General features: G+C 27.0%; 1 protein-coding gene across 3 annotated transcripts in view; it reads right to left on the bottom strand.

The window, feature by feature from the left end:
- LOC100202979 (inositol 1,4,5-trisphosphate-gated calcium channel ITPR1) overlaps positions 1-11,545 on the bottom strand; it is a 139,702-nt gene extending 128,157 nt beyond the window's left edge. For 2 of the 3 annotated variants that reach the window (XM_065813079.1, XM_065813081.1), the window contains exons 1-2: positions 11,312-11,531; positions 3,976-4,093 (exon numbers count right to left, since the gene is read on the bottom strand). In XM_065813079.1, coding sequence (XP_065669151.1) covers positions 3,976-4,070 — 95 coding nt within the window. In that variant the 5' untranslated portion in view covers positions 4,071-4,093; positions 11,312-11,531. Of the gene's footprint in view, positions 1-3,975; positions 4,094-11,311 lie in introns of all 3 variants that reach the window. The other variant, XM_065813080.1, reaches the window with a different exon arrangement.
- Positions 11,546-13,280: the final 1,735 nt, after the last annotated feature.

The raw sequence follows: 13,280 nt of genomic DNA, 5'->3' as shown, positions 1-13,280 counted from the left end.
ACAGATGAAATAAACTTTTACTTATCACTGCTTAATCTGCATCAAAAAGAATGTCCATATAAATGGTGGGGAAATTACAAAAATACATGTATAAAGAAACACTCTAGCAGCAATAATATTTTAGACCTCTCATACCTTGCAAAAAAATATTTAGGAGCCCACCTTCTTTTGTGTTCAGTGAAAGATTGTTTAGTACTGGGGGAAATATTTATAAATCGACACGGTCCCGACTAACTGCAGAACATGGAGAAAATCTAGCTTTTGTGCATGCGAATTGGAAATTTTTTGGAGAAACGGAAACAAAAAAATAGATTCACAGTTTTATATAACATATTTTATTACTTTTCATAACATAATAAAAATTTATATTTATTTTTAACATGACGCAAGTTGGTCTATTATGTTTTAAATATGTTATACTTTATATTTATATTTTTTAAATGTGCATTTCTTGATTTTAAACTTCTTCGTAGAGTTTTGGATCCACATGTTTTATAATTAATGTACTAAATTATAAGAAAACTCTAAAAAAGTAGAGAGCCCTGTTAAAAGCACTCAAAAAATTTTAGTTTAGTGGTTGCATATATGCCTATATAATAACTTATTATTAATAAGTTAGACTTATACATTGAATTTATGTTTATGGCGTAATTCTATGTTTGGATATAATATAGAAACACAGAATCAAAAATAAAATTTCAAAAATTTTAAAACAATCGGCATCGGCCGATGGTTATCAAAGCCGAGGCCGATGCTGATGCATCGGCTAAATGGTCGATGCATCGGCAGGCCGATGCATTGGTGCACCCCTAATATATATAGAACTCTTATATGTTGTCAGAAAGTTTTTTCCTTATTTTGTTGACAAAAAGTAAAAATTAAAATGCAAGTCCGGAATCTTTTTTTTTTTTAATTGATAGACTGCCTGCCCCAACCAAACCCTCAGTCGATGTAGCAGCACTCCCTTGCGAGTCAGGCTAAAAGATAGTAGATGTAGCAGCACTCCGTTACGAGTCAAGCTATTTGTCAGTCGATGTAGCAGCACTTTGTTGCAAGTCAGGCTATAAGATAGTCGATGTAGCAAAACTTCGCACATGACTTACAGTAAAAAAAAAATGAAAATAAAAACATTTTATTAAAAAAAATAAAAATAAAAACATTGTTTACATTGTTAAAAACATTCAGAATGTTTTTAAAAACATTCTGGTCAATTAAATTTGCGTTTTTGCGGTTTTTTTAAAAAACGATTAATTTGTAATTAAATTAATGGTTTTTACTTTCTGACAACACGCAAATGTTGGACAAAAGTCAAAAGTAATTAAAAGTGACGCATTTGTGGGCATAAGAAACATTTTTATTCCCAAATGCAACAATTTATGGAACTATATGTGTATATATATATATATATATATATATATATATATATATATATATATATATATATATATATATATATATATATATATACATATATATATATATATATATATATATATATATATATATATATATATATATATATATATATATATATATATATATATATAAAGGAATGTACAATAGTTTCACAATATTTTTTAAAGAATTATTTTTTTATGATTTGCTAACTAATTCATTAAATTAAACATGTTTCTCCTAAAAACTAAATTCCAAAAAAGCAAACAGAACATTATGTTCTATGAAAGAACTGTTTATTAAAAAGAGTAAACATTTCTGTGTAAAGAAAAAACTTCATTTACTAAACAACGAAGAGAATTATTTTTAAAAAAGATTTGACAATACTATTTATTTAACAAATATGTTATTATTTAACTTGCGTGTATTGTGTACAAACCTTCCCAGGAAGCGCGTGCGGTCGCACACCTTGTCCGTCTACATTTAAAACAAATTATTTAGACACACTGACCACGGCAGCTCGCATCTTTTAACTTTTAAAGGGTTTCAATAACTTACACAAAAAGCGAAATTTATCTACTGAGGAAAAAAATCTAATACTACTTTTTAATACAAAAAAGATTATATTTTTGAAAACATATTATAGTTTTAAACAATTTTGCAACAATGAAAGTCTTAATATGCAATTTATTCACAATTTTTATCAGCCCGTATATTAGGAAACTAATTTGCTATATAACAGTTTTTAATGATTCTGTAATAGGTTTAGTTTTTTTCTCTTACATCTAGTTTTTTTCTGATTTTTTTCTTTTCAGAGCTCTCCTTTTATTACATTGCAATAAATTAACAAATTTTGTAATGACAGAAGAAATTAGGTATATGAATAGCATGGTTTCTTTTAAACAAACGTATTTACCATTACCAATAATTTTATTTAATGCCTGTTTGAAATTTTTTCCTTTATATTGTCCTATTTCCAAGGTTAATACGAATTACTAGAGAGAATAAACATAACAATCCCTTTATTTGAAAAAATGTATATAAACTTAAAAAAATTTCAAATAGGTTACTAAAAATTTTGTTAAAAAAGTTCAGTAAATTAACAATGCACTAGCCCACAAGCTTTTGGAGTATCGCTAATAACAATAGTTTATCATCAGGAAATAAACTTAAAAGCAAAATTTAAAGAATGTACTGAAAGTGCAGACTATTTCAATGGGGGTAGTGAAAACAACCAAATATTTTATATTTGAACATTAGTATTAATGACTTTATATTATTTGACATTAAAAACTTGTTCAAAATAAAAATGAAAATTTACAAATAAATAGCAATTAGTTTATTTGCTTTCCTGTGCATTGATAAAAACATTAAAGTTTAGCAAAAATATTTGAAAAACAAATTTTAAAATTGTATTTCTAGTGCAAATAAGTATTTCCTTAAGACCGACAAAAAACGTGAATAAATTGTATTTAAAAAAAACACTTTTGTTTTCGTTACATTCTGCTTTTTTTTATCTGACTTGTATCAATTTTGGTAGTGGAAAAAAACAAATGCCTTTAAAAAAAGGAAAACAAAAACATTAAAATATTTAGCTTATTTTATTTAAATTTTCCATTTCGTATAGTATTTGTTTGCTTTCTTTAAGTATTGCTATTTTATTCTCTGTAGTTTTATATAGCTTTATTTGGCTGCAAATTCTTAAAACGTTTACTTCATAAAAATATGGTCAAGTTGTCTAAAAAAGTTATTTTAAACATGGACTAACAAAGAATGCGATTGCATGCGCTTCCTGGGAAGGCTCGTATTTACATAAATAAATAAAATTATACAAAATATCTTTGATAATTTAAATAAAATGTGACTATTATAAACAGTTGTTTGAAGTAATTTGTCATTATTTAAAAGCGTTTCCCATAATATAAAAAAACATTTAATTAAAAGTTATTTTGAAATATCGAAGTTAATTATCATAAAAAATTCATACTTTTTAAATAAAAAAGATATACAATATTCTTTGGTAATTTAAAAATATACAATATTTACAATATTCTTTGATAATTTAAATAAATATTTTGATAAAAAATTTAACATTGATCCACAGTAACTTGTTACTTTATTTAAAAGAGTTTCGTGAAATTTAAAATAGTTAGAAAAATCAAAGTTTTGAAGTTATTTATTCCAAATATTAACTATAATCATTAAAAATAATTTATATAATAAATTATTTTAAAATAAATAAAAATAGTTTAAAATTATTCAAAATATGCAAACAGCCATGGTCAAGCTGTCTTAAGAAAACATTTTATGCATGGACAGACGAGGTGTCCACACCTCGTCTGTCCATGCATGAAATGTTTTCCGCACACGCTTCTAACAGCCTGAAGACCATCCATGCTTCCTAAAAGCTTGATTTAGTATATATAATACTTTCAAAATAATTTTCTGTTAAAAATACATACAATATTTTCTAAATTTATATTTTGTTAAAACAAAAATATTAATTAATATATTAAATTCAAAAAACCATTTTTTTATATAAAAAAAAAATATAACTCTACAATTTTATTTAAAACTTACCCAAGTGTACTTATAAATCCATTTACAGCTCCCTCTGCATATAGTGATATAATATCACCTACATGTAAAAAATGAGACGTGATTGAGGAATTCATTGAGCTCTATAAATTTGTGTGATCTAAAATTTATTTAAAAAAATCAAATATAATATTCAAAAAAATGCATAATATACACACACAAATAAAAATAAAAAATGTATCTTTTTACATATTGTTATAAGTAAACCTATAAGATTATAATTTATTTTAGTTTTGACTATTATAGAAGTAACCATTAAAACTAAAATGGCAGGCTGAATTATTTTTATTGAAATTATATTACTATATTATTTCCACAAATTCAAAGTTTGTAAATATTGTGGGAACAATAATTGTGAGATTTTCTTTATCTCAAAAATGTTTTTTATTGGTTTTGAAAAAAAAAAAGTACTTATCAACTTTTATTTTTGTTCATTACATATAAAAGTGTTCATTACATATAAAAGTAATTTGTAGTAAATCATGCAAGTATTACAGAATGTGTGGTATCCTAAAACAAAACTACACGCACACAACAAAAAAAGTTTAAAACCCCATTAAAAAGAACATATCATCAAATTGTTCAAAATTTGATCAGTCCAATTAACTATATAAGATTATTTGACATTAAAATACAGAAATAAAAAATGCTACAGTACTAGCAAGTGAAATATCCTTTTGCCAAAAACTCCCATTTACTAAAAAATGGAAAACTAAATAAACTACAAATAGAAAAAACAAACTTTCGATTCAAAACCAAACTAATTTAAATAAAGAAAGTGAAATGCATAACAATAGGTTGGTTAACGGAACACTGCATTTTTTGAGGTTTAATGTATTCAACAACAAATGCTCTTCCAGCATTAGTGCCAACATTGCAACAAAGTTGATTATAAATTATAATTTTTTATTATTTATATATATTTTAAGACATTATTTTTTTAAATTTTATATATATATACAAACCTTGAAATAAAGAAATAAAATAAAAAAAATAAAAAAAATAAATATATATATATATATATATATATATATATATATATATATATATATATATATATATATATAGTTCTATAGATTGTTGCATTTGGGAAGAGCGGAAAGAAAAAATTATTCTTACGCCAACACATACATCACTTTTAATTACTTTTGACTTTCGTCCAACATTTGCGTGTTGTCAGAAAGTTAAAACCATTAATTTAATTACAAATTAATTGTTTTTTAAAAAAACCACAAAAACCCAAATTTAATTGACCAGAATGTTTTTAAAAACATTCTGAATGTTTTTTAAACATTCTGAATGTTTTTAACAATATAAACAATGTTTTTATTTTTATTTTCTTTAATAAAATGTTGTTTTTTTTAATTTTTTTTAATAAAATGTTTTTATTTTAATTTTTTTTACTGTAACTCATGCGTGGAGTGTTGCTACATCGACTATCTTATAGCCTGACTTGCAACAAAGTGCTGCTACATTGACTGACAAATAGCTTGACTCGCAAGGGAGTGCTGCTATATCGACTGACCAATAGCCTTACTTGCAATGGAGTGCTGCTATATCTACTATCTTTTAGCCTGATTCGCAAGGGAGTGCTGCTATATCGACTGAGGGTTTGGTTGGGGCAGGCAGTCTATCAATTAATACAAAAAAATAATTCCGGTCTTGCATTTTAATTTTTACTTTTTGTCAACAAAATATGGAAAAAACTTTCTGACAACATATAAGAGTTCTCTCTCTCTCTCTCTCTCTCTCTCTCTCTCTCTCTCTCTCTCTCTCTCTCTCTCTCTCTCTCTCTCTCTCTCTCTCTCTCTCTCTCTCTCTCTCTCTCTCTCTCTCTCTCTCTCTCTCTCTCTCTATATATATATATATATATATATATATATATATATATATATATCTTAAGTCAACTATATATATAAATATATATATATATAAATATATATATATATATATATATATATTTATATATATATATATATATATATATATATATATATATATATATATATTTATATATATATATATATTAGGGATATGACTTTTTTGCAACCTACTAGGCCTGTATCGTAATTCAATGAACTTTTATGTAAAAAGAACGAATAGATGTTTCATTTTGACATATCTTGAAAAAAGGTCACCCCAAAACCAAAAAATCGAATTTTCAATAGGTACACTTTTGTACAGTAAATGAATATTAAAGGCTGAAGATGTTGTAAGAGTCATACTCCTGTTGTTATTTTATTTATTTATGCAACATGTACTGTGATATAACAAAAAACATTATGTGATATATAATTATACAAGTATTACAAAATTAACAGTATCAAAGCGTCTAGTACAACAATATACATAACTGTCTGTGTCTATAGGCCTACTGTGTTTAGTACATGGGTCACATGATGCTCACGTCTCATAAAGAGTCTAGCGCTTATTACTTAGAATGAATCGAAGTTGCAGTTTGTCTTTCTTTCTGCAGGAAGCATACAGGTCTTGCATCACCTTGATTGCACGTTCAGCTATCTGATTACTTCGTGGTATGTCGATGACGGATGGCTCTTTCTTCCAGTGATTTTGGAATGACTGCATTGCCTTTTTGTAAGGCTTCAATACATCAGATAAATTCTTGAAGTCATTGTCATTGTACTTTTGACTACTAAACCAATGTTCTGCCCACTCATATGAAATGAACCTGCAAACCTTCTCCAAATTCTTTCTCGCTTCAGGCATAAGAATGAACGCCAGAATGGCGAGAATGGCTCTTGAGTTCCATCTGGCATTGCTCATATTAGGAATGTTCTGAAAGTGAATCAGAAGGAAGTTTCTTTGTTCTTCATAGAACCTAAACACTCTTGTTAAATGGTACAAAAACTTCATATCGTCTCTCCACCCTGATTTATCAAGAATTTCTACAGTTCCATTCACAAACTTATCCTTCAGTTCATCATACTTATTCAACAGTTCAGACACAAATGGGTATTCAATGTTTGGAGATTTGGTATCACCCCCAAGTTCTTCGTCCATCACCAGACGGAGAATCCTGTCTAGTACGTGATGCTGACAACCGATAAATTGTGGTATTGTGACACCCTTTAATTTAAACATACGTTGCAACTTCACAACAACTCCATTTCTCTTCCCAGTATTGACGTTTGTTGTATCAGTAATGATCATCTTAATTGAATTCCACAAATTGTATTCATCAATAAGTTTGGCAATTTTTTCAGCAACAGTTTCAGCTTTGCCATCTTTTAAACGCAGTGCATCAAGTTTCACGTCAGTTCTTTCATTCTGAAGTACAACTACCTGATATTCCTTATCATCTAATCGTTTGCCGTCAAAGTGTAAGGACCACTGTTCCATTTTAAGTTGTTGTATCATTTCTTTTTTTAATTTACCTGCCTCTTTGAATATGGACTTGTAAATTGCTGATTGACTTGGAGTTGGAATATCAATACCTTGTTGTGATAATACATTGCATATTTTAGCAGCTTTCTTTGTGGAAACTCCACTTGATGTAACCATACTTACAGCAAATTTACTTTTGTAGTGCTTTCTAGTTTTTTTTTCTGAGTGTCCTCATCATCGTCTTTATCACCGTCGTCGTCTTCATCATCTTCACTCTTACTTTTGCAGTTTTCAGATTCAGTACCACTGTCTGTGGTAGACAGGACTTGTGATGTGGAAGGTATTGCTGTTCCAGACTGGACTTTCCTTCTCTTGGAAGGGTGAATGGTTTCTTTACTTGCCACTTGTCCTGTTGAGTACCCCACCTGTCCTTTACTTTCTTTTTGTAGGTGGTATAGACGTTTATCTTCCGAGGATAACCACTGACCATTCACTTTCGTGATGTCAAATAATGCATTGAGAACATCATATTTTCCACGCTTGACACATTCATCATAGACCTTCAGCACCTTCATAAGCTTTGCTCTTATCACTTGATCAGACACACGTGGAAAATTCAGTTTATTGTCCCACAATTTTGTAATTTCCTTAGAAATTTGGTCTATTCGTTCTTTTCTTCCTTTAACATATGCTCCGAGAAACTGGTATCTTCCTACGATCTGCAATTGAAGTGGTATTCTGGATTTTTCATCGAGTGAATGTTCTTCTACAGCCACGCTTCCTCTTCTTCTGTGTGACTCTTGAAATCTCACCAAATTTTTAGTCCAAGTCTTCTTGTTCTTTGTTACTGTGGTATGACTTTTCTTGTGAGACATCATATAATATTGTTACGACTTTACGGATAGCTGAGCGTAAATATCCGTTTAATAAAGTCGTTTAATTAATAAAATACTTTAACTGTATAGTAATCCAATTATAGTTCGATAATCCAGTCAATGTTGATAACAGTTCGATAATCCAGTCCGTATCCTAACGATAATGCTACAACTACTTATACTTCGTACACTTACAGCGTCTTTAGTTCGCTACAGTAGTTCCTTATTAGCTCAGTTACACGCAGAGTACTTCATAGAACTATTCACATTATCAACACTGAGCTCTGACAGCAGCTCGCTTATATAATTATTTAGAGCTTCCAGAATGTTCTACTAAGTTCTATAATCTTCTACAGTCTGTTACAGTCGTCTATATCACCGTGGTAACACAATGACGTCATCACATAACAATTCCAAGTATTTGCCGGCACACAGCCGTTTCGTTGCCATGGTAACGTGTGGCGTTATATTTATAAATTCATAACAAAATAATGAAATAAATAGAATTAAGCTGAGAATTAAGCTTAAGATTAAAACATCGGTCAAAAATGAATGTATAAAAATGGTAAATCAAATTTTTATTTTGGGGGTGACCTTTTTTTGTTGCAGAAAGCTATTTGGGCCTTTTTTCATGATTTTAGGTAAAAGTTCATCGATTTATGATACAGGAAACATTTTATTTGAAAAAAAATTAAAAAGTCATATCCCTAATATATATATATATATATATATATATATATATATATATATAATATATATATATATATATATATATATATATATATATATATATATATATATATATATATATATATATATATATATATATATTAGAAAGTTAGAAAGTTTTTCCGTATTTTGTTGACACAAAAAAAAATTAAAATGCGAGACTGGAATTTTTTTTTTTTTAATTGATAGACTGCCTGCCCCAACCAAACCCTCAGTCGATGTAGCAGCACTCCCTTGCAAGTCAGGCTATAAGATAGTCGATGTAGCAGCACTCTGTTGTGAGTCAGGCTATAAGATAGTCGATGTAGCAACACTCCGTTGCGAGTCAGGCTATAAGATAGTCGATGTAGCAACACTCCACGCATGATTTACAATAAAAAAAATAAAAATATTTTATTAAAAAATAAAAATAAAAACATTGTTTATATTATTAAAAACAATATTTATATTATTAAAAATATTCAGAATGTTTTAAAAACATTCTGAATATTTTTAAAAAGTTAAAAATGGTTTTAACTTTCTGACAAAACGGAAATGTTGGACGAAAGTCAAAAGTAATTAAAAGTGACGTATTTGTTGGCATAAGAATCATTTTTATTCCCAAATGCAACAATTTATGGAACTATATGTGTATATATATATATATATAAATATATATATATATATATATATATATATATATATATATATATATATATATATATATATATATATAATATACTGGATGATATGATAGATTTCTTGTAGCTTTTAAAGCATATAAGAAGATATAAGCAAAGAGCAACAATACAATAAAATCTGTGCAATAAATTATGTTATTCAAGTCAATTTGCAGCAAATGCTTATTTGGACAAGGTATAAATTTACACAACTTTAGTAATCGTATTTTGCTCTAGTGTGCCTAAAAACTTCATGTTGGTAACTTTTTTTTTTCTTCGATTGTAATCAATTAAAATTATGGCATATGCTATTAGGGCCAATTTTCAAACAGAAGTTAACCTTTTTTTTTCAAACTGCTAACTGATTGTGATATAATTTCTCAATATTCTTAAGGAGAATGCATTAAGTTTTAGTAGAGCTTCAGCTTCGTCCATAAAGGTATTTATTATAGAATATATAATCTATACAAATATAAATAAGAAATGCACTAAATGACTTTATGCTGTTTAGTATAGAAATGCTGCCTCACAGTCATTAAAATATTACAAGTTAGGATAAAACATCATAAGTAAGGATTAAACATGTCGAAACAGCCATCAAATTACTGCACTGTATGTACATTTGCAAAAATAAATTTAGAATTTTGAAAACTTGCCCTAAAATTCAAAAAAATTTGATAAACTGTTTCAAATTGCAAATTTCTTTGCATCTTTAAAAAGTAACTAGTGATATAATATAAAATTTACTGTCGCTACTTGTCCTGATTTTGCATTAATATCTATCTAGCATTTAATTTGTAGATGACTCTAATACTTTTACACCACTGTACTGTGTATTATGGTCTGTACAGCACTACTGTGTATATAGTGTCTGCAATGTACTAATGTGTATTAAGGTTTGCATGATAAATTTTGAACACTTTATCTCTGACACTTTTTTTCAAAAAATAAAAATAAAAAAAATTGTGAAAAAACAAAAGTTTTTTATGTAATATAACTTTCATTTGTAGATACTTTTTGCTCAAAACATGAAACACTTATACCCTAAAGAAAGTTTGTGAACTTATCAAAAACATCCTTGATTACAAACTTGTCAGCATTAGTTAATATAGCTTCTCATAGTTTACAGATTGTTTACATGGGACAAACCAAATAAGGTTTTAGGAAGAAATTAGAAAGAAAATTTTTATCATAAGTCAACAGATTAGACTTCTTAGCTATGAAAGATAACTTAACCTTAATCTACAAATCAAATTTAAGTAAAAAAAAAACATAAAATATTAGTACTAAGAATGTTTCTTTTCCTAAATGAAATACATTAAAGAATATTTATGTTTATGGTTTATATTAAATTTAAAGGACATTTATATATATGGGTTCTTTAAAATTTTAAATCTATTATAATTTGTCTCTCCAGAGATGTTTAACTAGGAAAAACAATTTCACACAGATTTTTGCCCTTATTTGATAAACACGTTTTTTTTTTATAATGGATATTATTTAATTTGTATAAGCGAACACTTTTATACATTCAATATTTCAAGCATTTAAGCAGTTTATATATAATAACCTATTCCTCAGCAATCGATATGCTCAGGTAAACTATTACTAATTGACTTCATTCCATAACTTAAATACAATTTTATTTATTTCGAAACTAAATCAAGCATTCGCCAAAACAAAACAAAATAAAAAATAAAAAAAAATTACTTCGTTATAGGTAATAATGAAGAACTAAGATAAGAAAATGCAAACTGTTAACTTCTTTTGAAAACTAGCATATTCAAAAATTTTTTGTCTTAAGCAAAATAGAGTAAATTGCAAAAACGGTAAATAACATGTAAAACATCATTCCCAGACGCAACAGCAAAACGTCGGTAAGCGAATGAAGCTTGGACCGAGACAAAAGCTCTTATCTTTTAAGACAATTAAATGCGGAAAATTAAAAGGACGGTTTAAAAATACAAGGATTATAATGTTGATTTAATGTTGACTTATGCATAATTAATATTGACTTGTATGTAAATGACTTATAATTTTATTTTAATCTGTTGTTTTATTCTATTGCGATTAGTTAACATTATTTTTACAAAAAAAAATTGGAATCTACATAATTGGTGTGCAGCCGCTGCTACACAAAAGTTAATGTTTGACCAAAAGAATTGAATTACTTTTGCGTATCTTTTTGTATTTTTATTGCTGTAAATACTAAAGCACTTCTTATGGTTGTTTTTTTTTTATAAAGGAAACTTGTTTTCGTTCTTTTTAGTTTATTCATGAATAAAAAAAATCAGTAATTAAGTCTTTTAGTCGATTCTTATATAAAATCGATTGTGATGTATGAAATTAAATTAACAAATTAACAGTTATCTTTTTTTACATAATTAGATTATTTCTTTTGACATAATTAGGTTGATAAATGCTAATTTTTATATTACCAGTTTTAATAAAAATCCTAGCGTGTTTTTAACGCACAAACTGACGCGCGCATAAATTTTTAACGAAAACATCGATTAATAATTTATTTGGTTACAAATCTATTTAAGTCCATACAATTAAAAGCGCGCTGAATCGTTTTACAATCACCAGCGTATTACGTAATTACAACAAAATTTGTTATGTGGACGGGAAAAGTTGTGAATAGGACAAATCAATGCATACAAAACTGCACTCATAAAAACTAGTTTTTATTGTTGTTGTTTTTTTACGAAATTTTATTTACAAATTTTCAGAGAACTTTCTTTGGCAATATATAAAATTTCATAAAGAATATTTTATATATATTTTATACATAATCTGCGTTCAAATACCAGGTACAACTACCACCTAGGGAAAATTAAATCACAGCAGTCAGGTTTTCTAATTACAAACCGTGGTCCATCAATATGGAATCATTTCAAAAATAAGAATATTAAAGTCCTAAAAAGCATTTCATCATTTAAACGACTAACTAAAATGCATCTCCTTAATTCCTGACAAATATATTATAGTTTACAGTATTTGTTTTCAGATTTTTAATTTTTTTTTTCCTTCTTTTTTTTCTCCTTATTTGTTTTAATATTTTTTGTTTTGAATTTTTTACACTAAAAAAAATATGAGTTTTGCTCTATTGAAATTTTATTTTACTTTAAAAATTAAAGTGTTTTTTTTTAACGAGTGACTAAAGGGGCTCTATGAAAAGGTCGTGATGATAAACGCATCATCCTTACCTTCTTTGAGTCCTTGACTGATTATAACAGTGTATATGTATATATATATATATATATATATATATATATATATTTATATATATATATTTATATATATATATATAATATTAAAAAAAAATTTAAAAAGTTTTTTATCAAGGTTTTTCTGTTTGTTATTTATTGTTGTTTATTTGTTGTTATTTATTTTTTTACATGATTATATGAAAAGTTGTAATATTGTTTAACAGTGAAATAAAAGTTAATAATAGTAATAACAATAATAATAATAATATGTAAGCTTCAATTTTTAAAACCACTTTCATACAGCTAGTTTTGAGGCATTCATGTTTGAAATGAACTTTTGTTTCCGTACAACAAGTAGGTAAATTTGACAATTAAAAAAATTTGCCAACAATTATGTTTAAAAATCATTTATCTCATTCAAAACAACTTAATAAAATGATTGTTTTAAATGTGTATCAATCAAATAT

This window comes from Hydra vulgaris, chromosome 12 (assembly GCF_038396675.1).
Source record: "Hydra vulgaris chromosome 12, alternate assembly HydraT2T_AEP".
Taxonomy (NCBI): domain Eukaryota; kingdom Metazoa; phylum Cnidaria; class Hydrozoa; order Anthoathecata; family Hydridae; genus Hydra; species Hydra vulgaris.
Note: the sequence above shows the minus strand (reverse complement) of the source record. Positions and strands in the feature narration are given on the sequence as shown.